Here is a 27,037-nt window from a genome sequence, read left to right as displayed (position 1 = left end):
TCGATGAAATGGTCATTTTTCTGTTATAATTACCATGGCTTAATCTGGTCACATTCTATTGTTTTTACAAGCATAAATGGATGAGCATTTGGAGTGTCGATGAAATGGCCACACAGATATAGCCATAGAAGATGACATGCGCATGAAGTGTTAAATAGATAAATATTCAATACTGACATACTAAGAGCCAACCTAATAACCCATTTATTGCATATCATAATAACCCCTTTATTGCATATGTGATAGCTGTGAGAACGCTATCGATGACATGGCACTGTTAAATAGCCCGTTGCTGGCTAACTTATTAGACTTGCTCATAATGCGAATTTAGTTGAAAGTAGTGCTTTCATATACACTCCGTAGATACGTCTTCACGAAATAAAGTTAATACTTCAAAAGTTTTGTCAGGTTTTTATCGAGATTATTTTTCTGTCAGATCGGAAAGATCAAAGCGGTCAGATCGATTGTATAGTAGTGCATCATGCAGACCGTAGGGAGCACTGCGGTCTGACTCAGACCACAGGGAAATGAATGGTCAGATCGGAGCATCTAGAGAGTGTGACTTTATCTAAAACTAGATATATATATCTTTTATTCCGTAAAATGATTTGGTTTTGAAAGTCCTGTCATTTAACTACCAGAATAACTCCTCTGGTAGGCTTGATTTTTACGTTACCCTGTGTGTGCTGGTCAGATAACCCTAAAGGCCGGCGTGTGGATCACATAAGAAGCAGACTAGCTATTCTGTTCGCTTCATATTATAAAACTTTCTGGTTTCTCTGTATTTATATACGTTAATAAAATCAAACACATATATAAAACATATACATTAATATATAAATGAATCTAGACAAACCCAAAAAGTCTTATAATATAAAATGAAGAAAGTATTAAGGAAACATGTCATGGTCTCGGATTGTTGCTGTTTCACAAATAGAACGTCAGGCAGTCTTATAATATACACTTTTGCTATTGATCAAACATTTGATTCTACCAAACACATGCACAATACATGGAGAGGATGTGTATGGTATTTTTCACTTGCGTGCACGTCTTAAAATTATCATCCACTAGTAATGACCGGATTTGATTGATGAAATTAAATTTTTTTAAACATTTAATCGCTAGGTAACCCTTATAATATATTATAACGAAGAGAGTACTAAGGATAATGCTCTCATTTTTGCATATATCAGAGCCCTCAAATCAATGCATGTCTTCCTAGCTACTTACCTAAGAAGAAGAAGAAGAATAAGAGAAGTTGAAGACATCCCATGGTCTCTGAATAACGTACGTACCATTCGTCTGATCTAGTAGCTAACTACAAGAAACTTATCGATTGATTTCAGCTATACTACAGAGCTAGTTCACTTCACTCTAGCATGCAACCATTGGTAGCCATGATTGATCAAGTGATGCTCTTGCTCCATCACAAATTCATGGCTCCATTAATGGCAGAGGAGCCACTGCACTATCTACTCGGGCTCGCCATCCTCTTCTTCTTCCTCCTCCTGCTTCTTGTGGTACAGTACTACTACCTGTCTGCAGCAACGACGAGATCACCGGCGGCGACCAGCAAGATCGTGCTGCCACCGTCGCCTCCGAGGCTCCCGGTGATAGGGCACATGCACCTCGTCGGCTCCAGCCCTCACGTCTCCCTCGCCAGCCTCGCCAGCGAGCACGCCGCCGACGGCCTCATTCTCCTCCAGCTCGGCCAGGTGCGCAACCTCGTCGTGTCGTCCGCCCGCGCCGCGGAGGCCGTCCTCCGCACGCACGACCACGTCTTCGCGTCGCGGCCGCGCTCCGCCATCGCCGACATCCTCGCCTACGGCTCGTCCAACATCGCCTTCTCCCCCTACGGCGAGTACTGGCGCAAGGCGAGGAAGCTCGTCGTGACGCACCTGCTCAGCCCCAAGAAGGTCCACTCGCTCTCGCTCCGCCGTGGCCGCGAGGAGGAGGTGAGCCTGGTCGTCGCCAAGCTCCACGAGGCGGCCGCCGCGCGCGCCGCCGTCGACATGAGGGAGCTGCTCGGCTCCTTCACCAACGGCGTCCTGGGCTGGGCCGTGGCCGGGAGGTCCTTCCGGCGAGAAGGCCGGAACCAGCTGTTCATGGAGCTCGCCGCCGGCAACGCTGATCAGTATGCCGGGTTCAACTTGGAAGATTACTTCCCGAGCTTGGCGAAGGTAGATGTGCTCCGGCGAGTGGTGAGCGCCGACACGAAGAAGCTGAGGGACAAATGGCACAGGGTTCTCGATGAGATCGTCACCGAGCATCAAAACAAATCGTCGCTTCATCATCACCATCATCATCAAGAACAAGACTCAGATTTCGTAGATATTCTGCTCTCTCGTCAACAAGAGTACAATCTCACCAGAGAGAATATCCACGCCATCTTGATGGTAATTTGATCACTTCCTTTCTTGTTCACTCTTGCTTTCAGTCATCTAACATATCAGCTTGTTAATTTCATGCCTAATTAATCTAAAACTGGGTAATTGAGTGTACTGTGCATGCTCATTGCATGTTCACTTCTTTTTTCCATGTCATCTAAATAACCTTTAAAAGATTGACAAAATATATTGATACGGAGATATTCACTCTATAAACATCTAGGTCAAATTCGACTTTCTACAAGTTTTTTTAAAAAATAACAAATTTAACTTTAAATATGTCCATACTAGTTTCAATTTAATTTGTTGTTTTTTATAACTTGTAATAATCAAATTTGAACTTACATGTTTATGGAGTGATATATTTTATATTAACTCATCTTGTTATTTTTTAAATTTTTTTATAACTATTTAGGTAACGCGTAAGAAATGAGTGGGTATACACCAATAGAAAGTCATTATACATATGTTTCTCATAAACAACATGATCCTAATATAATTTATTTCGGATTTGAATATGTTGTTTATAGGACATGTTTGCAGCAGGAACAGACACCTCATATATAACTCTTGAATTTGCCATGGTCGAGCTCATAAGAAAACCCCATCTCATGACCAAGCTACAAGACGAGGTTAGAAAGATGACAACCGAGGCTAGCAAGATGGTGTATGAAGATGACATGGACAATATGCCCTACCTAAAGGCCGTTATAAAAGAGACTCTCCGATTGCACCCACCAGTTCCGCTTCTCCTCCCACGCCTCTCTATGGCCCAATGTGATGTGTATGGTTATACAATCCCAACCAACACACGTGTCATCGTTAATGTATGGGCTCTTGGTAGAGATGCTAACTATTGGGAGAAGCCAGAAGATTTTATGCCAGAGAGATTTATGGACAGTACAAACACTACAAATCATGTTGATTTTAAAGGAACGGACTTTCAATTTATCCCATTTGGAGCTGGACGAAGGATGTGTCCGGGGATGAATTTTGGACTGTCATCTGTGGAGCTCATGCTGGCAAACCTTATGTATTGCTTTAACTGGGATCTTCCGGCTGGGATGGACAAAGATGATGTTGATATGACAGATGTGTTTGCACTCACAATGGGCCGAAAGGAGAGGCTCCATCTCATCCCAAGATTACACGCTCTCAATTAGCTCACATAAAAAGAACTCCAAGCATGAGTAATGTATTAATTAACCATCTATCCCAAGTAATTAACTGTATGAATATCTGCTATAAGCTATAGTGTAATAATAATCAAAGGCTATGTTTTAAATAAAGATGTTCAATAATATACGCCACAATATATATGTACATTTGATCACCAAATGAATGAATATTGAATTAGGTACATGTACATGCATGTTTAAATGTGCATTTTTTGGTACAATTAAGGCCGTGCTCCATGGCTTACACGCCCTGGACGATCGAGGCTCACCATCACGAACTGCAATTTCATCAGAATTAACACAGGGTGATCAATGGCTTACCAATTGGAGGTTCTTGTTTCTTTTTCTTCACAAAATATGAACTTTTGTATGCCTAATCGCTTTCAAGTTTCGACGTTGCAAGGTAGAAATTTGAGTATGGTACTAATCATTGTAGTAGCTAGCACTACTTTGTACTAACTATATATTCCAGAAAAAAATTAACAAACTGAAGACAAACAACTGGTTTTGTTCTTTCTTTGAAAAGGAACAACTATGGATAGAAATCATGTGTAGTGCAGATTTGCTTTGCATTAATTCCTTTTCAGCTCCTCTCCCTGGACGAGCAAGTAGAAGCGTACAATTAATGTAACAAATTATATTTCTGAAATCTTAGAGCTAGAAAACATTCACTATTGGTTAAAAACCCAGCAACCCAAACGTGCAGCTCAAGCTCCATTGCACTAAACAATCCGAAAAACGTGCAAACATGTATTTTCAAAATACAGAGTTAAATTGTTCCATCCAGAACTTTAGATTGACAGAAACTCCATGTAAAATACTACATCCATCGTCCATGCAAACATATCAGGATTCAACATGTTGAACTAACTATTTAATTAAAACAGGGGAGTAATTCTGGTTCATTGAATAACTTTGTTGTACAGTTCGAAAAAAAAAACCGGAACAGTATCGATTTGGTTTGCTAAAGCATGTCTTCACGTGGGCCATACCTGCACATATCCAATTTGTTATGGTCTTATGGAATTAATATATTCCTCCTTATTTGTCGATTACTATGTGACAACTTCTAGAGTCTAGACATTTGAAGGATTTCTGTATCATGCATGTGTTGCCATCTTTTTCTTTTTTTCCTTTTTTTGATTATATCTTTCTATAGCTAATTTTGTGAATTCATTCATCCTTACTTCTACATTATAAGCCAAAACGGCATACTAATTGTAAGTTGCTTCAAGCTGAATTTATTATTTTGGATGGTTCTTGTTTCTTTTATTCAATGTTTTTATATTGCAATGCACGGGCATTTTTGTTATATAATTATGATATACCGTAGTACTGTCAAATTCCGTTTTGGAGCTTTTATTCCATATCCATGATAGATCTTTTACTTTTTTTTGCTTCCTCCAAATTTGCACTTTAAATTTATACTTTTTACATGTAGAATGTATTAATTGCTCCAGATCTGAGTTTAAAGTTTAAACAGCAACAAAACTTGGATGACATGTAAAATTGCTTTTCCTCGTATCGTGATTTGTGCTATGGATTTCATTTTGATGTCAATTTTGAAGTCAATGAACCCCTTTGATAGGTGTGGCATTTCAAGCATCTTGTCCTGTGGAAATCTGGTGAGTGACATTGTAATGAACATGCATAACATTTAGTTATTTAACAAGGACTAATATTTGGTGGCAGTGGAGTTTTTCATTAAGTGTCTACTTACCACATTAATTTTGATCCTTTTGTAAATCAAACTTCATTCCTCTGCTCTGCTACTATATATCTGTTCTCATGCATCACAAGAGATGGCTTACGGAGAAACTAGGACCAGACATTGCAAATAAATAGCATGAATTTACAAGGAATATACTTGCTATGATGAAAAGAAAAAAAATATCATGCTTGGTCTCATATGCAGGTATACAGTGTATCCTCTCGATGTTCAGTAAAATTAGACCGTTTTTGAGTCTGTTTATCTATTTTTGGATGCTCATTGAGCAAACCTATGTGGTAAAGTTGAGTTCTATAATAATTGCTGCACTTGGTGGGTAACCAGCTACTTGAGGAAGACGCCTTCAAGAATTCAGCTTGAAATCAGGTCAATTGATATGCTTGTCTGGCTATTAAAACTTTTGGTGTATTGTAAAATTTCACTTTTAATCTACCATAGCAGTAGATTTACCATGTCCCTTATTTATTAACTAATGGATTGTATTGCCATTATATACTTCATGTGTGTTTTGTCCTATTGCTGCCTCTAGAGTGCCTCTCTGAGATTTTTTTTTGCCTGATTAACTGAAGAACTTGATGTTGATCGATCTTGTCACCGCAGTGATCAGTGGGAGTGAATGGATAAAAATGAACAGGGGCTGCAGGAGGTGAAGTGATGGGGCCGGAAAAATGACAGTGGTAAGAAGTTGGATTATTTGCAGGAGGTGTAGAAAAATAAATGGAGTAGATGCATGCATGTGTTTGCTCCCTTTAGGATATATAAGGAAAATAAATTTGAGGCAAAATGAATCATTCTCATTCTGCCGATGAAATATTAAATGGGATGAAAAATTATATTCATCCGAGTGGACGGAGTTCAGAAACAAATTTGTAAATCTCTGAACGAGAAAGAATTATTTCTTTGTGCAATTAAAATATTCAAAATTGAACTTTTAATCACATGATTTATTGGAGAGTCAAGGTTTTGAAAATGGATTCAAGGTTTATCATTTTCCATATACTACTGAAGTTTGAGATTTTTAACACGTAACATTAAATACAAGAACCAGAATTTTTTTAAAAAGGGTTCTTAATTAAATTGTTGATGAACTGAAGATTTATTTTGAACCACTCTTAAACTATACACTTTAGACCGAGTAACCGAGAAGTTTACCACAGCGATTGGGACTTTTCTTCTTCTGTACGAAACGAATCGCAGTAGATGAGCAAAACGATTCGCAATCGCTCGAGGTGATTGAGGGAATTAAAAGGCTAGAGAAAGTTGGCACGAAAAGACTTCCATCGTTATTGCTCGAAATATGAATCGCTTTTGCTATTGATTAAACGTTTGAGTTTTTATTTTCCTGTTAAACAAAGTGTGCAATGTACGAAGGCTAGAGGAGGACGTGTATGTACTTTTTGATTTACGTGCATGCTTTCGAATTATCATCTAACGATAATGACTGAATTTGATTGATGAAATTAAAATTTTTAAACATGTAATCACTATACGGACGCTATTGTTTTTTCACCAGGAAACTGACAAAATAATGATGCAGGAATTCTGTTTTAAAAACATTTAGCCTTGACTATTGTGTGAAAAAATGTCCAATAACTGATTGTTAGCAGCCGGCTGCTGCGAAGGTGTTCAATCTCTTATCAAAGTCTAGATGTGGCACGGCAATAAATTAATATTTATTATTATACCAAACACGGCAAACTCATTCATTCCTCTGTATAGATATATACCAGCCACCTCAATTAACTCCCTGTTTAAGGCCAGCCATGGCCGAGATGCCCCTTCACCACGTATGAGCATGAGCATATATGCTGTTAGGAATCTCTTCTCTCTAATCGCTTGTGCTAATCACTAGCACTAACAAGGAACACTTGTTTGAGGCGATGGACAAACACACGCGCACTAGAGAGATTGCGGGCCTAGCTCTGATACCACTTGTTGGCCCAAAACCGGGAGACGCTGGCCCAACCGAAAGGAAGTCTTTGTAGCCAGGTTGGTCGGGCCTGTAAAAGGGCTAGTTTTTGGGGTATAGAAAGACTTCCTCCCGGTTGGGCTAGCGTCTCCCGGTTTTGGGCCAAGTGGTATCAGAGCTAGGCCCGCAATCTCTGTAGTGCGCGTGCACACTCGTGTGATGTAAGCCCGAAGCCTAGTGGACCGCGGGTGTGAGGCCCGTATGTGCCTATGTGTTGGGCTGTTGGGCCGATAAGTAGACCGCGGGTGTGAGGCTCGTATGTGCTCGTGTGTAGAGCCAGTCAGGGCTAAGGGGCACCAGTAAGTGGACCGCGGGTGTGAGGCCCGTATGTGCTCGTGCGTAGAGCCAGTTAGGGCTAAGGGGCACCATTGTGTGACGGGGAGATTATTAGGAATAGTCCCACATTGGAAAACTAGGGGGAGTGGCACCAACTTAAAAAGGAGAGGGGTCCCTCACCTCATGGGCTAGCTTTTGGGGTGTAGAAAGGCTTGCTCCTGGTTTTGGGCCAACATATGCATCCATATGGCCTTCTGCTACTCTCTCTTGTTGGCACTCATATGCCCTCTTCTCCTCCTCCTCAAACTGCAAGGCTAAGAGAAGGGATGATGAACAACTGTTCAACAAGCTCCCCTCTCCTCCGGGAAGCCTCCCAGTTTATCGGTCACCTGCACCTTATTGGCTCCCTTTCGTATGTCACTTTCCGTGACCTTGCCGTCAAGTACGGCCCTAATATAATGCTTCTCCGCCTTGGCACCGTCCCTACCTTGGTGGTGTCATCTGCTCGTGTGGCACAGGCCATCCTACGTGTGCACGATAGCGTGTTCGCGTCAAGGACCTACTGTGTTGTCACTGATATCCTCTTTTATGGCTCATCAGACATCGCATTCTCCCCGTAAGGTGAATATTGGCGGCAAGTCAAGAAGATCGATCGCCACCACACACCTCCTCACCGCTAAGAAGGTCCGTTGCTATGCCGGCGCACGACAACAAGAAGTGCAACTAGCAATGGCCAAGATCAACAAGGCGGCGACAACAGGCATGGCAGTGGATCTAAGCGAGTTGCTCCACTGGTATACCAATGATATAGTGTGCCACGCAGTGTCTGACAAGTTCTTTCGTGAGGAGGGTCGTAACCAAATCTTTCGAGAACTCATCGAGGCCAACTCGCTACTCCTGGGTGGCTTCAATTTTGAGGATTATTTCCCTAGCTTAGCAAGGTTGACAATCGTCCGTAGGTTACTTGTCCCAAGGCCCACAATGTCCATAAGAGATGGGACCAGCTACTTGACAAGCTCATTAACGACCATGACAACAAGCAGTTCGTGTCAGTACTCGACCAAGACGATGAAGAGAGTGATTTCATTGATGTTCTACTCTCCATTCAACATGAATATGGTCTCACTCTACACAACATCAAGGCAATCTTGGTGATCATGTTTGAGGGTGGCACGGACACATCGTACATAGAGCTTGAATATGCCATGGCCGAGTTGATGCAAAATCCTCAGCAGATCACCAAGCTACAGGTCGAGATCCCAAGGGGACAAGAAGTAGTTACAGAAGAGCAACTACATAGGTTGCCCTACCTAAAGGCAGTGAGAAAGGAAACACTTCGGCTCCACCTTGCAGGGCCACTTCTTGTGCCTCACCTCTCTATCGCTGATTGTGATGTTGAGGGATACACGATACCGTCTGGAACTCGTGTCTTCATAAAGGCATGGGCTCTATCTAGAGACCCTAGCTTTTGGAAAAATCCAAGAAAGTTCATGCCGGAGCGGTTTATAAATAAGACAGCACTCGACTACAAGGGAAATGATTTCCATTTCCTACCATTTAGGAGCGGGAGGAGGATATGTCCAGCCATGAACTTTGCGATCGCCACGATTGAGATCATGCTAGCAAATCTTGTCCACCATTTTGACTGAGAGATACCAGCAGATCAGGCTGCAAAAGGAGGGATCGATATGACCGACACATTTGGGATGACTGTGCATTGCAAGGAAAAACTCCTCATTCCACGGCACCCAAAAGATTAACTGCTTGACCTATGTCGACCTAAATATTTGTGATGGTCATTTTATCGATCATCATGTGGGTGGTGGATTTGTTCTATCTATATGCACGGGTTGATGGCTAGATATAATAGCAATATACGGAATCTGTTTAAAATAATTTAGCTTGACTATGTTGTGGAAAAAAGATGCCTCATTCCTTTACATTATTGCCTCTGGCTATCTACTTAGGGTGCATTTAGTTTCCAAAAAAATTTAGAGCAGAGGTCACGTTAACGCGTACGGTCAGACATTTGAAGTATTAAACATAGTCTAATTACAAAACAAATTTTAGATTCTGCCTGAAAACTATGAGACAAATCTTTTAAGTCTAATTAATCCATGATAGAACATATTGGTTATTGTAGCACTTATGACTAATTATGCACTAATTAGGCTTAAAAGATTCGTCTCACGATTTCTCCTATACCTGTGTAATTAGTTTTAATGTTTATATATATTTAATGATTTATTTACATCTTCAAATATTCGATGGGATATTTTTGCAAAAGTTTTTGAAACTAATCAGGGGCTTAATTATTCAGTAATAAAATCAGGACACAAGTGGTAGGGTGGGTAGCAAGTCGTATCAAGCACATGCAACTCACGTCAAGCATGACAAGCTAACTGCTCTCGATTTTTTTTTAAAAAAAAAATCTAACTCCTAAGCATATATACAGTGGAGCAGGCAATAGCCAGCTGGAGCCTTTTTTTTTTTACTTTGGATTATATAATTTATATGGCCGGATGGAGAAGTTCGCCGGTGTTAGTGAGCTTCTTGTTACAGCCATTACATTTGGTTAGCTAATTTTTCTTCTTGTTGAACTGAAACTCCAGCAAGAAAAAAAGTGTCTGAGAGTACTACCTAATATGTCCACTAATCTTAGTTTAAATTTCAATTGGACACTGAAAGTCCTTGACAAAAAAGTGAGTGGTAATATAGGGGTATTTGCAGAAATACTATTACTATTTAATTGACCTTATGATAAGAAATAGTAGTAGGTGTGCAAACAGAAAATTGGCAGGGGCAGAGGCCATTGAAGCACCGACGAGGCTGCCTTGGGAATAGTGAGGCTCACTTGTTTTTGTCGCCTTTCTCATTTCCTCTTTCTGGTTATACTCTCTCTCTCTCTCTCTCCTTACTTATACAGTTCATATATATTTCATCGTCTTTTTTTTCTCATTTTCTTATTACGGCGGAGAGCGGTGTAGTTGCAGCTTGCAGGAGGCTCCGACAAGGATGGGGAGGAGCTCGGCCGGGGTTGGTGGGAGAAGATGCTACAGCTCCCTGGCTTCGTTCTCATCATCGTTCGTTGGATCTGGCCTTGGGCTCATCAAAAAGCAATACACAATTAATCCGCCATTCAATCTCTACCCCGTCGCATCCTCCTCCTGCACCCCGTCCGCGGCAGCGTCGAAATAACCAGAAAAAAGGAGAGAGACAGAAGAAGTCCCAAAAAAATCCATATTATGTTTATTATTTATTTTTTTCTTTATTATTAGAAGTACTTTAAGTATTACTTACAAATTGTTATATTTACATTAAATTTTTGAATAAGACAAATAGTTAAAAATTATAAGTAAATAGTCCTAATCTCATAATATTATGGGACAGAGGAAGTAGTTTTTTTATGTCATCATGATGTTATTAGAAAATTACTAAAGCATTTGTTATTTTGCACGCCTTGAATACAGTTGTTACGGTTGTCAATGCAATTATATAACACATACTTGGTACAGTTGGAGGACAAAAAATAAAGTGAAGTTTTAGCTATATTTGCAGTTGGTTATTGCCGTGCAGTAGTACTTTCACTGCCTTGTTAGCCTTTGTTTAGTTCCCAAATTTTTTTCCAAAAACATCACATCGAATTTTTGGATACCTAAATAAAGCTTAAACATAGATTTCTATGAACCAAAAAACTAATTGCACAGTGACGGAAGAAATCTTGAGACGAATCTTTTAAGCCTAATTAGTCCATGATTAGCCATAAGTGCTACAGTAACCAACATATGCTAATGATGGATTAATTAGACTTAAAAATTCGTCTCACGGTTTCTAGTCTAAAATTCGTTTTTTTATTCTTGTCCAAAAACCCCTTTCGACATCCAATCAAACATTTGACGTGACACTTCTCCTCAAAATTTTCTCAATCTCAACACCACCTTACTTTGGAGGCACAACAATTTGGTGATTAAGTATATCTAGCAAGCTACTAGATAAATACCACACTCGCAACTGTGTGATAATATAGTATATATGAGTTTTAAAATTTTTTTCTTACCTACTATATGATTTTTTTTATGTATTTATATATTGTTGTGTGTTTATCAATTATCCATAAGTTATAAATGATTGGATGATACGGTGTGTCTTTTGAGGAAAGAGATATAATTTACACTCTTGATAAATCATCCAAAGGCTAAAAACGATTGAGGATTGAGGTGACATGAAGAGATAAAATTTACACTCTTGATATATTATTCTAAGACTAAAAACAATTGAAGTGAGGTGGCTTCCTATAAGAGAGAGTTAACCTTACCTATACTTAGTTGCATGAACTTTCTAATAGGGATTTCAGGAAGCAATAATACTTAATTGATCACTTAACCATATCCTCTGCCCTCTTGGCTACAGAACGGCAGACGCTGACATGCATGTCGCGTGAGAACTAAGATGGGTTAATTGTCAGGTGTGGGGCTGAATAATCTCACCGTTGCTTTCAAATGGTTGGATCAAAGTCAGATGTTCACTTAACAATGCAAATGGCAGAGGATGCACATATATTGCGCACGGTAGGAATTCCCGAAGGTATACCGAGGTGATTGTTTGGGTTTTTTTTCCATTTGATATATTTACAAACGAAAAATAGTTATGTAGGTGTTCTTCATGATCTAAGATTCAAGACCAAAAAATAAACAACAATTAAAAACTTCAAAATCAACTCTAAATCTAAGGTTTAAAGATCAGATTTTAACTTATAAACATAAGCAGATTTTGACTTATAAACATAAGCAGTGGCGAAAATATGAGGGTGATATGTTGTTCTAAGTTAAATTATCCTAAGTTTGATCAAACTTTGTGGGAAGGAATTCAATGATAATATTTATTCTGTCAAATTTTAGTCATTAGATCCATTATAATATTTTTTTTTAATCTATCACCTCTTTGATATGGTAAATGTTTATAATCTTCTCTACAAAATCTGACTTATGACAACGTAAAATCTCTTATATTTGGGATGGGCAGAGTGCTTACCTCAGTGCTTGTCGTTTGTCAGCAGAGGATCGGAGGGCACGTATGTAGTTGCCAACTTACTTATTTCACTGCATTATTGTAAGCATGAATGCACAAGTATAATATTAAATTATGCATTATTGTAAGCATGAATGCTAGAGTATATGTTGGTATGTTTGTAGGGGTGACTGTTTAGGTGTTTTATTAAAAAAAATGTTAAACGGTATATTTACAAATGAAAAATAACTTGTGATTGTAAGCAATAAAAAAAATCAAGACTGAAAAATAAACTTTGGTGAAAGAAATCCAAAATCAACTCTAAACTTAAGATTAAAGATTCAAATTTTGGTTTACCAGTATAAACATAAATAAAAAGATTAGAATACATTCTGAACTTACTGGGCCCACTGACTTCCTTTTAGTGGTACACAGTCCCTGCCAATTTTTCTAAAGAAAGTGCTATCCACCTAGGGGCAAGCAGAGAAAGTGTAGAAATCACGTATCCGTCTTATCACCGATGGAGGCCGTGTTAATTAATTAATTATTAGTTATAAAAAACATAAAAAGTAATTTGATATCATTTATTAAAGCAAGTTTCATATAGGAAACATTTATAAAAAATATACCGTTTAACAGTTTACAAAATGTACGCACGAATAACGAGAGAACGAGAAGAACTCGGCCGGAGTAGAGCGGATATAGAAAATAGGAAGAGTTGAATCACTTGGAGGAGAAGGTATTCTTCCTGTTCGATAGGGATGGTAATATGGGTACGGGTACCGGGTACCCGATCCGACGGGGACGGGTACGGGTACGTTTTTTTACCCGTGGGCACTACCCGTACCCAATCCGAATTGAAACGAGTACGGGCACGGGTATTTTTGTCCACCCGCGGGTAACCCGTCGGGTACCCGCATATGACTGACCTGCTAAATTGTTTGAAAATAAAAACTAGTTGATAAATCGAGACTTTAACTTCAAGTCTTCTATTGGCATCTTATGGGCTATCAAATGTATTACTACAAGCTGACTTCAAGTGTATTGCTTCAAGTTATGCTGCTGCCAAGAGCTGTATTGCTAGGAGTTGTCTTCATGTAATAATATTTATGGTGTATTTCTTTTATCTAAAAACTTTGATTAGACAATTTATTATGAGCAATATGTTGTATTTGTAATTTGTTGAACTTTTCATGTGTGATGGAATATTTGTATTATGAGAAGTATGTTTAGTTTGTTGTATTTGTTGAAATGATTATTTTGAATATGCTTTTGATGTGTAAAAAGACATACCTGACGGGTACCCGATATCCGCCCGGTACCCGATAGGTATGGGTACGGATATCAAATTTTACCCACGGGTACGGGTAGAGATTTCTACCTGCAGCCTTTTAGTTGGCAGACGGGTAACTGCTCTACCCGCCCCGAACCCAACCTGTTGCGATCCCTACTGGTCGATGGCTCAGAGTGCCTCAGCGTAGGTGTACTATAGTTTAATCCTCTCTGGCATGTTGACCAGGTATGCAAGTGTCATTAGAGCTAACCATAATTTTTATATTCTTCACATTATATAAAACTAGTATTAGACACGGCTATCCCAATATAAACGCTACTAATTTATACTTATTTGTATTCAATACTAGTCATATATGTTGTGTAAAAGTCATGTCTCATGTAAGATATGATTATTTATTTATTTATTTGTCATGTCTCTTTTTATCTTATACTACCTTCATCTCGAAATAGGACCATTTTTTCAGTTTTTTGATATAATGTTTTGACTCTTCGTCTTATTTGAAATTTTTTGCGATTAATATTTTTTTCTTACTGGATAATAAAACATAAATAATACTTTAGCGTGACTAATTTTTTAAAGTTTTTTTATAAATTTTTAAATAAGATGAATAGTCAAATAGTGGGCATGGAAAAACGAAAACCAATGTTATTATGGGACGGAGGTAGTATATAACACCATATTTATAATGCTATAGGCAATTTGTGAATTTTTTTTTGGAACAAAAGACAGTGAGGGAAGCTCCGTGGTTAAAATTATATAAATTGAGAAGAGATGTTGCAGCGAGGCCTTATTTAATGCTATAGGCAATTTGTGATTTGTGAATGCCCTTAATCAACTAGCTAGTACAAGATTTAGTATTTGTTAATTTAGCAAGCCATCCGTTAAATATATATATATATATATATATATATATATATATATATATATATATATATATATATATATATATATAGTACTACTATATGTTAATTGGTCGATCGGGCAAATTAAACAGCACATGCCATTATTTCAGTGGATTTCGGTGTCAATTACCAGTACGTACGAGAATAATATACACAACGTACGTACGGACCTTCCAAACAAACAAAAGTAGTATAATTAATTTAATGGAGGACGTCGATCGAGGCCGGCCTGGCCTCTCCCACTAAACATAACGATGATGACGAAAAGCATTATAAAAGCAGCGAGCTAGGCTTCTCCCTTCATTCATCTCTGTGCCTTCGAAGCCCGGTAATACGTACGTAGCAATGGCCCAAATGCTAGCACTCCATCCACAGGCCAGCACCATGACCATGCTCTACAACTCTCTCCTGCTCACCTTGCTATGCACTCCAATCCTCCTACTTGTCATCCATTGCTATAGGACACGTAACCGCAGTGGGGTTCTCGACAAGCTCCCCTCCCCACCGGGTAGGCTTCCAGTGATCGGGCACATGCACCTCATCAGCTCCCTCCCACACATGTCACTTCGTGACCTTGCAACTAAGCATGGTCCTGACCTAATGCTCCTCCACCTTGGTGCAGTGCCAACCCTAGTGGTGTCGTCCTCTCGCACGGCACAGGCCATCCTTCGCACGCACGACAGTGTGTTCGCATCCCGGTCCTACTCTGCCATAGCCGACATCCTATTCTATGGCACAACAGATGTCGCCTTCTCTCCATATGGCGAGTATTGGCGACAAATCAAGAAGATCGTCACCACGCATCTCCTGACCGTCAAGAAGGTCCACTCTTATGGCCGGGCAAGGCAGCAGGAGGTGCGGCTAGTAATGGCCAAGATTGCTTCGGGGGCAGCAATGCATGTGGCAGTAGACTTGACAGAGCTACTTGGCTGTTACTCTAACAACATGGTGTGCCATGCAGTGTCTGGTAAGTTTTTTCATAGAGAAGGCCGTAACCAGCTATTCCAGGAGTTGATTGAGATCAACTCATCACTCCTGGGTGGCTTCAACCTCGAGGATTACTTCCCTATCTTGGCGAGGCTACCTCTCATTAGGAAGCTGCTTTGCGCCAAGGCCCATGATGTCAATAGGAGATGGGACCAGCTACTTGACAAGATCATCGATGACCATACCAACAAGCAACAATCCTCCTCTCTTGACAACAACGACCAGGAGAGTGACTTTATCGATGTTTTGCTCTCTATTCAACATGAATATGGCCTCACTAGAGATAGCATCAAAGCAAACTTGATCGTCATGTTTGAGGCTGGCATAGACACGTCCTCCATTGAGATAGAGTACGCCATGGTCGAGCTGATAAGGAATCCCAAGGTGATGGCCAAGCTACAAAACGAGGTGAGGAGCATAGTACTAAAAGGGCAGGAAATAGTTACTGAAGAGCAGTTAAGTAGGATGCCATATCTTAAGGCGGTGATCAAGGAGACACTCCGGCTACACCCTGCAGCTCCACTTCTTATGCCCCACCTTTCCATGGTTGACTGTAACGTCGAGGGCTACACTATACCCTCTGGCACTCGTGTCATTGTCAATGCATGGGCTTTATCTAGGGAACCTGGCTATTGGGACAATGCCGAGGAGTTTATGCCAGAGCGATTCTTTGGCAACACAATGGCCGACTACAATGGGAACGATTTACATTTCTTGCCATTTGGAACCGGGAGAAGGATATGCCCAGGTATAAACTTTGCCATCACTGCGATTGAGATCATGCTAGCAAACCTGGTGTACCGTTATGATTGGAAGCTACCGATAGATCAAGCGACAAAGGGAGGCATTGATATGACCGAGACGTTCGGCATAAGTGTTCACCGCAAGGAGAAGCTCTGCCTTGTCCCACACCTCCCTCAAGATAATTAGTCATCATATCCTATCTCGATCTAAAGTTGCTAGTATATGTATTATGTTACAATGTAATAACTTGATATTGTTTGATTATTGTCTTTGTAACTTGTGTGAGTGGTGGGCTTGTAATATTTTCCTCTTATTTGTGACTTGTAATAATAAACCGAGATACCAACATTAAGTAGTTTGTATCTTTGAGTGGTTAGCTAACATAGGCCTATATCTACAAAAGAATTTACAAATTGACCCTCCTAGAAAACTCATTCCCAAAAAACTATTTAAAAATGAAGTATCAGGATTAGTGCTAATTAACCTCGATGGCGCTAAGAGCATCCCCAATAGCTCATCTAAATTTGGTCATCCATATCTTCATTTGGATGATCATCTACACTAGTTTCATCCTTCATATCTCTTTGTACTCCACTAGATCATTTATATATGACATCCTCTATATCTCTTTGAAGGATGGAGAGAGATCATCCAAATATGAAGGTTCTCTTTTAATATGGATGATATCTAAAAATAGATGATAGAATAGCCATTCTGTTGGAGCTTAATTTATAGTCTTCATCCTCTATTTTCAGAATAGATGATGTGATAGATGAGCTATTGGGATGCTCTAAGTGTTGTCACCCCAACGCCAAGGGTCCGGCAGTGACCTAGCCGCCAGCCTAGAGCCACAGCCCTATTGAGGACTAATGTAGCGGTGCCCCGAACCAATTGGATTTGGTGAATTGGATTGGCATTTGGTTTTAGTCGATCGGGATCTGAGTGGAAATTAATGGGTCCTGATTACTGTTGGGTTCGATTGGATTGGTATCTATTGACATGCAGGTGGTTTGGATGGGGATACGAGTGGGCAAAGAAACTTGGGGTTGAAACGGGTTCAGTCCATGGATCACCTCCCAATTCCATCTCTCCTCTCCTCGATTGCACGTACTGCCCGCGATGCCACAGCGAGCGGTGACTGCAACGTCAGTGCGATAACCACGCCAAATGATTCTTCTCAGACTCCCCCACACACACCAACTCGTTCCCAAAACATCTCACAACCCTAATTTGTCACTGCAAAAAAAATTTCCACAAAACGTTCCCCATGGTTGCTTTGTCATCCATCACCAAAATATTCAACTGTCACCTCTTTTAAAGTGAGATAGAGAGAGCCTAGCGCACAAACCCTATCCTTTGGGGATGGTTGGGGGGATAACTTAAAAGACCACGTTCCGCCGTACATATTACTAACCCATTTTTTTTATGTGTGCACGCTTTCTAAACTGTTAAATGGTATATTTTTTAAATAAAGTTATATATGAAAGTTGCTTTAAAATTTTAGACTAATCTATTTTTCTATTTTTTATAGTTAATAATTAATTAATCATATACTAACGTGTTACCGTGTTCTCTGCACCGATTAACAAACCGGATGCCGAACGCAACGTAAATCGAAGATGGCGTTAACTTGTGGTTGTAAGGCCGCATTCCACCGTACATGTTACTAACTCAAGTACTCTTTGTTTCCTTAAGCACACTTCCCAAACTACTAAATAGTATATTTTTTAAAAAAAGGTATATATGAAAGTTGCTTTAAAAATTTAGAGTAATCTATTTTTATAATTTATATAGTTAATAATATACTAATATTTTACCGTGTTTTTCGCACCGGTTAACAAACTGGATGCCGAACGCAGCCTAAATCGAAGATGCGTGCAGTACGGGCCCTTTGTTGCCTGGATCAAATTGCCTCGTTTTGTTGTTGTATGCTTGTATCAGCTTATTAGCATGAACAACACGAGACAGATGTCTGGTTAGACGTACGAGAAGGGTTTTGCATAATGCAAAGATTGATAGTGGCTAAACAACTTCTATTTCTATATATAAACTTTTTCGCCGCGCTACCCTGTCTAGCATATCACATCATAACAGCTTATGATGTAGTGCTTTTGTTTGTTAATGCTAGCCGAAGTAGCGTGGCCACAAGGCTTAATCTATGAAATAAAAGTTGCAGTGGTTTAGTTTAAAACTAATCCATCTCTTATATTTTAGGTATGTATAGATTTATCTATTGATCAATATACATTATATATATATAGAGAGAGAAAGCCTCTATCTTATATATCTATATCACATAAATATAGGAAAAGCTAAAAAGTCATATCTCGTGAAACAGACTTAGTAGAAGATAGAAATGTTAAAAAGAATAAAAAAAATTGAGGATGGTAGGAGCATAGTTTGTGAATTTTGAAAAGGAAATTAGATTGTTTGTAAATTAAGAAGTAATTCAAAAACATCATTTTGTACTGGTTTTAGAACGAGGGAGGCCATACACCCGGTTTTGCCGTTCAGGGATCAAAATCTGCCCGAAGTAAAATATACTATACTTTGGATATACTGAAATCTGTCTATTTGCGTGCGTGTGGGTCCTGAACTGGAGAATCAGACGATCCAAGTGCGAGCAACTGATACACCGTGAAGAAACATATGGGCCTAACAAGAAAAACATTTTGCCTGATTAGAACCCAACCACTTGACGATGATTCATCATACAAAAGGGAAATATTCTAAAATTTGAAAGATGCAACAACAAAACAGAGGCATGAACAACCAGGCCGCCAGTTTATCAGGCAGTGGAAGCAACAATCTCTAAATCCATACTTAAAAATTCCTGACTCGGTAACTACTCCTCCATCTAATTTTTATTAGATCATTCATCTTACAAAAAATCATGTAATTATTATTTATTTTATTGTGCTTGGTTTTATCATTTATATTGTGTGCTTTGGTTTATCATTAAAAATTGAGAAGCATTTGTTCACTAAATTTTAGCACCCAAAAGGATGGGAGTGATTTTTTTTATAATACTAGAAGACAGATCAGATGCGTGCAAGTCTCCAACTCTGATGCGCACGGATGACCCGATCTTTCGGTGAGTTGAGTTAACTACGATTTGGTAGAAACGTTGACGATACGACTATAACCATACAATACGTTGTGTTACGCCTTAGCAATCGATACACCTCTCCTTGGGTTGTTAATCTTGTCCGTGAAAATCAACCCTATTTCTGCAAGAAAAACAAAGAAACAAGCAAGAACAAGATAAAAGCAATATGATATTACAGATAGGAAATGAATACAAATGATAAGTTGAGGTTCGGAAGAACAAACAGACAGAAGATCTAGCTGACACATATGCTGCAAGCAAATAGCAATGGCTGAACTTTAATCTAACAAAAATTCAACTAACCCTGAAGGGGTAACTAAATATTTATAGGAGTAGGAGGATGTCCTAGAGGTCTCTAGGATCGTGCTCCACCAGGTTTGGGTGCACCCCACTTGAGCCCCTCTTGGGCTAGGGTCCCAGAAAAGTTACAAGCCCAAAGGCCTATGACAGGTGAGCAAGACCTCATTTCTTTTTCTGCGTATGACTGAAATGGAATTTGGTGATGAGGCTAGATCCGTTGAAAAGAGGACTCCAAGAGCTTTCCATCAAATATATACTCACTGGTCAAAAAATGTAGGTTGTATGTAAACATTCGACGGTCATTTGAATTCAGCAATGTAGCGGGTGGCTGAATCGGATTCCAGCAGTAGGAGGATTTGATCTTGATATCATCTTGTTTATTCATGATGTGAGCAACGGCTGTATCCGTCGTGGTCACGTCAAACTCAGTCTCGGTCATCGCAATTTTGATCTAAAGAAATCGTTTTTTTTTCTAATTTTAAAATTTCGCCGGTTGCTGTGATAATCCTGTCCATACATGTATCTATTACAATAGTTTTTGAAATGAGATACCATATTTACTCTAGAAGTTATCATAATAATCTCAAAGAAAAAATAATTTACTGCTAGATCGTGATAAGCCTAGATTTAATAAATTTCAACTCAACAGTTAGAAACTTATAGGCAATGTTGTACCGTGCTAACGCTATGATACCGGGATATGCTGGATAATATATTATTAAATTATATGTTATTTTTTCACATAATAAATCTAATCAAGTTTTAAACCAATACATATGATCATATATCAAATATAATTGATGCAAAGTGTAATAGTATAATCTACCCTATAAGTATTGAACTTAGTGCCATCAACCATAGCATATATGTGAACAATACACATCCATATAAAAAAATGTTATAAAATGTTATTACATTAAATTGTTGTGGATGTAAAAAAAAATCAAAACTTAAGCTTAAGTAAAACCATATGGCCAATACACTGGAACTAATCAACTAAATCTATCATTTGGCATTAACGATAGACGGTGTTCGGCTCCACGGCGACAACCGACAATGTCCTTCCGGCGAGCTTTTGTGTCTGGGAGTTGTTGTCCGAGCTTCCTCTCCATCTTCTGTAGATATAAATTATAATACTTGTGAATATATATTCCTTAAATATCGATCATTTGTCCCATTTGATCGAGCTTGTGTTTTTTTCTTATTTATTCTTAACGATTAAAGAAAAGTGTAACTATATATTACATGTGAACATCAATTAATCTTTTCTCATATTTAGCTCGTGGATTAGGGGAGTGGGGCCGGCGTTTAAAGAAGGAAAGGGGACACTGTGAACGGGGACTAATGTATAAAGTTGGATGAATATACAAATAATCTAGATAGCACGATGAACGAGCCGTTAGTAAATCAAGTCTGTACACTATAAGCCCTTATAGATTAGAAATAGAGAAATGGACATGTTAATGTCAGATTCAGCTTGGTGTGTGTCAACAGCACAAGTGACATAATATGACAGTAAGAAGCAGAGCTGGTATAGGTCTATGTGAGACGTAATTTTGTGATTTGCAAAGTGAGATAATTTGGCACTAGTAGAATATGGTTATGGCACGCTTTCTAAACTTGTAAATGACATGTATCTTCTAAATATTTATTAGTATTATTTTTTAATAAATTTTAACTTTATAATAATTAAATTGTTCATTTATACCCTCAATTAGTTGCCACGAAATCAGAGCAATCCATAATCCATCATTCTTCAACAACTTTGAACAGGCAAACAGACAGAGGAGCAGATGCCATGTCAATTTCAGTGTCCCCGCCTAAGAAGTTTCAGTGTCACCCACAATAGATATAATATATATATATATATAGAGTACATTGTATCTTCTAAATCTTCCAAACAAAACTATACTTTAATGGAGGAAGACATCTTTTTTTAAAAAAAATAAAAAAGGACTGAACGATCCCCGGGTCTTCTTCCTCTATACAGATGAATCAATAAATGCGTGGCGCCGCACCAAGACCAAATGCTAATTACGCAGCAATTAGTGGCCCAAATGTAATGCTAGTAACATGAGCACGAATAGCTGGTAGATCCACACCATGATTTCCCTGCTCGTCACCCTGCTGTGCCCTCTTCTCCTCGTCCTCCTCGTCAAGCATTGCTATGTGACAAGGGCTGGCGAACTACTTCACAAGCTCCCCTCGCCGCCGTTCAGGCTTCCGGTGATCGGTCACCTGCACCTCATCGGCTCCTTGCTACACATCTCCCTCCGCGACCTTGCCGCTAAGTATGGCCCTGACCTGATGCTCCTCCAACTTGGCAGTGTGCCTACCCTAGTGGTGTCATCCTCTAGTGCAGCGCATGCCATCCTCCGCACACATGACCGTGTGTTCGCATCACGATCCTACTCCACCATAGCTAACATCCTCTTTTATGGTGCAACTGATGTCGGCTTCTCCCCCTACAACGAGTATTGACGGAGGATCAAAATGATCACCACCACACATCTATTGACCGTGAAGAAGGTGCGTTCATATGGCTTGATACGACAACAGGAGGTGCGGTTGGCATTGGCTAGGATCTCCAAGGCGGCGCATGATCATGTTGCGGTGGACCTGACTGAGCTTCTCAGTTGCTACGCCAACAACATGGTGTGCCATGCAGTGTCTGGCAAGTTCTCTCGGGAAGAAGGTCGGAACCAGTTGTTCCGAGAGCTAGTCGAGGCCAACTCATCGCTCCTCGGTGGGTTTAACATCGAGGACTACTTTCCTAGCTTGACGAGGCTAGCCACTCTTAAAAGGTTGTTGTTGTCATGCGTGAAGGCACATGACGTCAATAGGAGATGGGACCAGCTGCTTGAAAAGCTCATTGACGACCACACCAACAAGGTTAGATTCTCCTCGATGCTCCAACGCAATGATGAGGAGACTGACTTCATCGATGACCTACTTTCTATACAGCATGAATATGGCCTCACTAAAGATAACATCAAGGCAAACTTAGTAGCCATGCTCGCAGCTGGCACAGACACATCTTTCATTGAGCTAGAGTACTCCATGGCTAAGCTAATGCAGAATCCCCCTATGATGGCCAAGCTACAAGCCGACGTGAGAAGTATAGTACCAAAGGGACAAGAAATAGTTACTGAAGAACAGCTAGATAGTATGTCATACCTAAAGGCTGTGATCAAGGAGACGCTTCGACTACACCCTGCAGCACCACTTTTAATACCCCACTTTTCCATGGCTGATTGTAATGTTAATGGCTACAAAATACGCTCTGGAACTCGTGTCATAATCAATGCATGGGCATTAGCCAGGGACTCTAACTATTGGAAGAATTCAGAGAATTTTATGCCAGAGCGGTTCATCGATAACATAACAGCTAACTATAATGGGAATGATTTCCATTTCTTACCATTTGGGAGTGGGCGGAGGATGTGCCCGGGTATAAACTTTGCAATTGCCACCATCAAGATCATGCTAGCAAACCTTGTGTACCATTTTGATTGGGAGCTACCAGAAAATCAAGTAGCAAAAGGAGGCATCGATATGACCGAGATATTTGGGATGGCAGTGCACCGCAAGGAGAAGCTCATCCTTATCCCCCATCAACCTTGTAATTAGTCCACTCAGCTCTATCTAAAGTTTATCTAAAGTGGTGATTATGCCAATGTGTGCTTAGTGAGCGGTGAGCTTGTTTTAATAACTTGTATAGGCTGCAAAATGTTTCCATTCCATGATTTCCATCGTCCTTTTACCATCATATCATACTTCATTATAGTAAATACTTCCAAGGATTTGCTGCTATAGTAAGGCAAAAGCTTTGAGATTGGAAAGCTCACAGGTGTCTACTACGTACTCCCTCCGTTTTATAATGTAAGATGTTTGAATTTTTTGCTTGCAATATTTGATCGTTTATCTTATTTAAAAAATTATAGAAATTTCATTTATTTTGCTTGTGACTTATTTTATTATCAAAAGAACTTTAAGCACGACTTGTTATTTTTCATATTTGCACTAAATTTTTGAATAAGAAGAACAGTCAAACATTGCAACCAAAAAATCAAATATCTTACATTATGAAACAGAGGCAGTGGCTTTCATTCTACTCTTGCAACTTTCCAGTTCGCGAAATATATATTGTTGTTTTGAACTGGGCTTTCCATAGAGGATCTAATTAAAATTCCAGCCTATATTCAACGATGGACCGATCACCTTAATGGGCCTCAAAGATAGCGTCCCTATGTTCGGAGAATTTCAATCCTATAGAGAAAAAAATCATGAGAGGGCATTCAAAAACAAATGGTTGATACTCTTTCCTACAATATTCCTATGAAATGAACAATTCAATATATAGAGATTTTGAAGATAAATAAACGTGAGTTTCTACCTCATATTTTTCTTCTTTTCATAACTCTAACTTCTTGTGTTTCTCTTGTGTATCAATCAAACAACACTTTTAAAAGTTTCACTTGTTTCAGTTCCTATGGAAATTCAATAGCCATGACATTCTATTCTCATTTTTTTCCTATTCATGTATTTTTCACAATATTATACTTCAATTGAGGCTTGAGAGCATTTAAAACATGTGGTCCAACCATATGAGAAAATTACCTTGTGTCTTTCTCTCTCCCTATTCCTTTACGCTTTTCTTTAGAGGGGTCCTTTGGAACAAAAGAATTTTAAAAGATTAGATTCCTATAAAAATAGTCCCTATAATATCATTTGCAACAAAAGAATGTTTCTTCCAAATTCCTTATGATTGGCTAATTTTAGAGGATTTTGAAATAACGTTCAATCTATTGGAAAATTTTATTTGTGTTTACCCTTTCTTTTGATTCCTATATTTTTTCGCATTTAATCTGAATAATCATCTCTGTAATTTTTCTATATTTATTGGAATTAAGCATATGTATAATTACTCTCTAAACACTATTTGTTCAATTGCTTGCCTCCAAGCCCAAACAAAATGGGCTTTTTATTCACCATCAACTGAAAATATGCACTTTTTGATGGCAGGAATGAGGTGGCTGAGCTTGGAATTTGATGACTGGTGTTTGTGTAGTTGAACATCAAGGTTGTGATCGCTTTTGGTGCTATGGAACTTGGTGGTGTGTGTGGCTGCTCGAACTTGGTGCAAGCTACTGGTTACTTGCCGGTTGGCACTTTTGGTGGCTGGAATTTTTTTGCGTTGGTTGCTGGAACCCAGTATTTTGTAGTCGGCTGGGACTTGTGTAGTTGGATGGTGGATGGATCATTTTTATTCATGCTTTGTGTTTTTTATGGGAACATATTGGATACTATATTCTGAAATATGCCTTTGTATGTGCCAAAAAATTAATTATGGCTGGAATGTGATTATAATATAATTATACAAATGGTTTTGGTTTATATTCTGTGATTTCTTTTTAATTGGCCTGGCCCATAATATGGGCTAGAATTGTACTATTGGGCTATAATAAAAAAATTTAAAAGCAAATTTGTAGCCGGGTCAAAAAAAATATTTGGGCCATTTGGCCTGATTCTAATTGTAAATAAAAAAACCCATACCATATGAGCCGAATGTGAATTGCCACGTCATTTGCCACATCACCCGCCTTGTCATCTAGTTATCATACACGTGTCGTTATTCGATTTACTTTGTCATGACGAATTTGTCTCGTCATTCATCAATGACTGGAGAACTCTCGTCACTTTATCAATGATGATGTCCTCTGGTGGTCACAGAAGATGGTTAGTGACCTACCTTCTGTGACGACAGCCATTTCGTCACTGCAGGCAGGCAGTGACAGGAACAGACTGTTATCATCGTAATGTAATCGTCACACTGAAAATCGTGCATACCAAGTGATTCGACAAAATACCACAGTTCAACCATTCGTTTGTGTTTTAAGAAAACAAAACTTGGCATCCTAATGTGCGTTTTTCATGTTTTGAATTTTTATAATACTTGGTTGCAAAAAATAATCCTAAATGTGTCTAGCGGTTGAATAATCTAAATACTACTATAATATATAAGACCTGTACTAACGTTAAATATTCTAATACTTTAATTTTATTCGTATAATGAAATTTACAATATGACTAAATTACATTTGTTGGAGTAAAGAGGAGCTTCCACGATCCAACGTCAGCAGATTTACGATTAATTCCAAGAGAACATATATAGATACATATATTTGACAGGAGACATATTTGACGTGGCCTCCCGTTTCCTACATTAATTGTTTCATTTCTTTCTTATTACACATGAAATGAGTTATTAGTAACTAAAAGTATTTTTTAAGAATTATATATCCATATATTATTGGCAATCAAAAATAAATACGGTAAAAAAACAATGATGAAAACTATAGAACTAATTTTAAAGTTAAGGGGGTGTTTGGGTCAAAGGGCTAAACTTTAGCCCCTTGTCTCATCGAATGTTTGAGCACTTATTGTAAACAGTAAACGTAGACTATTAATAAAACCATCCATAATCTTAGACTAATTCGCGAGACGAATCCATTGAGCATAATTAATCTATGATTAGCCTATGTGATGCTACAATAAACATGCTCTAATTATGGATTAATTAGGCTTAGAAAAATCGTCTCGCGGATTACCACTTATTTATTAAATTAGTTTTTTTATTAGTCTATATTTAATACTTTAAATTTATATACACGGGGTAAAAAAATTTAGCCTCATTGAACAATCCCTAAGTTTTAAAATATAAAGTAAGTTGGTGAGAAGATGCAGCTGACAATACAGTACAGTGATGGGCTGTCGACATGTCACTTTGTAGTGGGCCCAGCCGCCATGACCAGTTAAAAGGCCTGGAATATCCAGTTGACTCCGGCGAGGACGGGCAGTCAAAGTCAGTGGGACAGTGGCTCCTAATCTCATCCATTTGCAGATGTAATAATACTGTCCGTCTGTAATTTACTACGGAATAGTTTGAGCACGTGTTGTTTCAACTTGGAGTCAAACTGCTAAGCTCAGATCTAACTAACGACCTCATCTTTTCATTTATATTTATAAGTAAAATTTATATATTTAACTTTAAATATAAAATTGATTTTAGGATTTTTACCAAAACTTTTTATTGACTTTAAGTCGCTAAGAATATATATATAAAAGTTTTATTTATAAATTATATGA

The 27,037-nt window shown here is 38.8% G+C and overlaps 3 protein-coding genes and 1 pseudogene across 4 annotated transcripts; all 4 read left to right on the top strand.

Moving 5' to 3' along the window:
• Positions 1-1,400: 1,400 nt before the first annotated feature.
• Positions 1,401-3,738, top strand: LOC102709298 (indole-2-monooxygenase-like). Its single transcript, XM_006658966.3, has 2 exons — positions 1,401-2,399; positions 2,921-3,738. Exons 1-2 carry the CDS (start codon positions 1,401-1,403, stop codon positions 3,551-3,553), a joined length of 1,632 nt encoding a protein of 543 aa, XP_006659029.2. The 3' UTR covers positions 3,554-3,738.
• Positions 3,739-7,060: 3,322 nt separating this feature from the next.
• LOC102711825 lies at positions 7,061-9,302 on the top strand (annotated as a pseudogene).
• Positions 9,303-15,073: 5,771 nt separating this feature from the next.
• On the top strand, positions 15,074-16,820 carry LOC102709016 (indole-2-monooxygenase-like). Its single transcript, XM_006658965.3, has one exon. The coding sequence runs from the start codon at positions 15,094-15,096 to the stop codon at positions 16,663-16,665; it is 1,572 nt and encodes a 523-aa protein (XP_006659028.2). The 5' UTR covers positions 15,074-15,093; the 3' UTR covers positions 16,666-16,820.
• A 5,106-nt stretch (positions 16,821-21,926) lies between these two features.
• Positions 21,927-25,181, top strand: LOC102711554 (indole-2-monooxygenase-like). 2 transcript variants are annotated; one of them, XM_040526574.1, is made up of 3 exons: positions 21,927-22,780; positions 22,853-23,770; positions 24,914-25,181. In XM_040526574.1, exons 1-2 carry the CDS (start codon positions 22,382-22,384, stop codon positions 23,516-23,518), a joined length of 1,065 nt encoding a protein of 354 aa, XP_040382508.1. In that variant the 5' UTR covers positions 21,927-22,381; the 3' UTR covers positions 23,519-23,770; positions 24,914-25,181. The 2 variants fall into 2 exon arrangements, with proteins under 2 accessions (XP_040382508.1, XP_040382507.1); XM_040526573.1 differs by having other exon boundaries at positions 21,927-23,770.
• The last annotated feature ends 1,856 nt before the right edge of the window (positions 25,182-27,037 follow it).

The sequence above is a fragment of the Oryza brachyantha genome, chromosome 8 (genome assembly GCF_000231095.2).
Source record: "Oryza brachyantha chromosome 8, ObraRS2, whole genome shotgun sequence".
Lineage (NCBI taxonomy): Eukaryota > Viridiplantae > Streptophyta > Magnoliopsida > Poales > Poaceae > Oryza > Oryza brachyantha.
This window is presented reverse-complemented; position numbering and strand designations above follow the sequence as displayed.

What these genes read in the sequence shown, in the direction of transcription:
- LOC102709298 (XM_006658966.3), top strand. Translation starts at nt 1,401, where the DNA reads ATGATTGATCAAGTGATGCTCTTGCTCCATCACAAATTCATGGCTCCA. An exon ending in ATATCCACGCCATCTTGATG is followed by an intron (nt 2,400 to 2,920) that starts GTAATTTGATCA and finishes TGTTGTTTATAG; the next exon opens with GACATGTTTGCAGCAGGAAC.
- LOC102709016 (XM_006658965.3), top strand. Translation starts at nt 15,094, where the DNA reads ATGGCCCAAATGCTAGCACTCCATCCACAGGCCAGCACCATGACCATG.
- LOC102711554 (XM_040526573.1), top strand. Translation starts at nt 22,382, where the DNA reads ATGATCACCACCACACATCTATTGACCGTGAAGAAGGTGCGTTCATAT.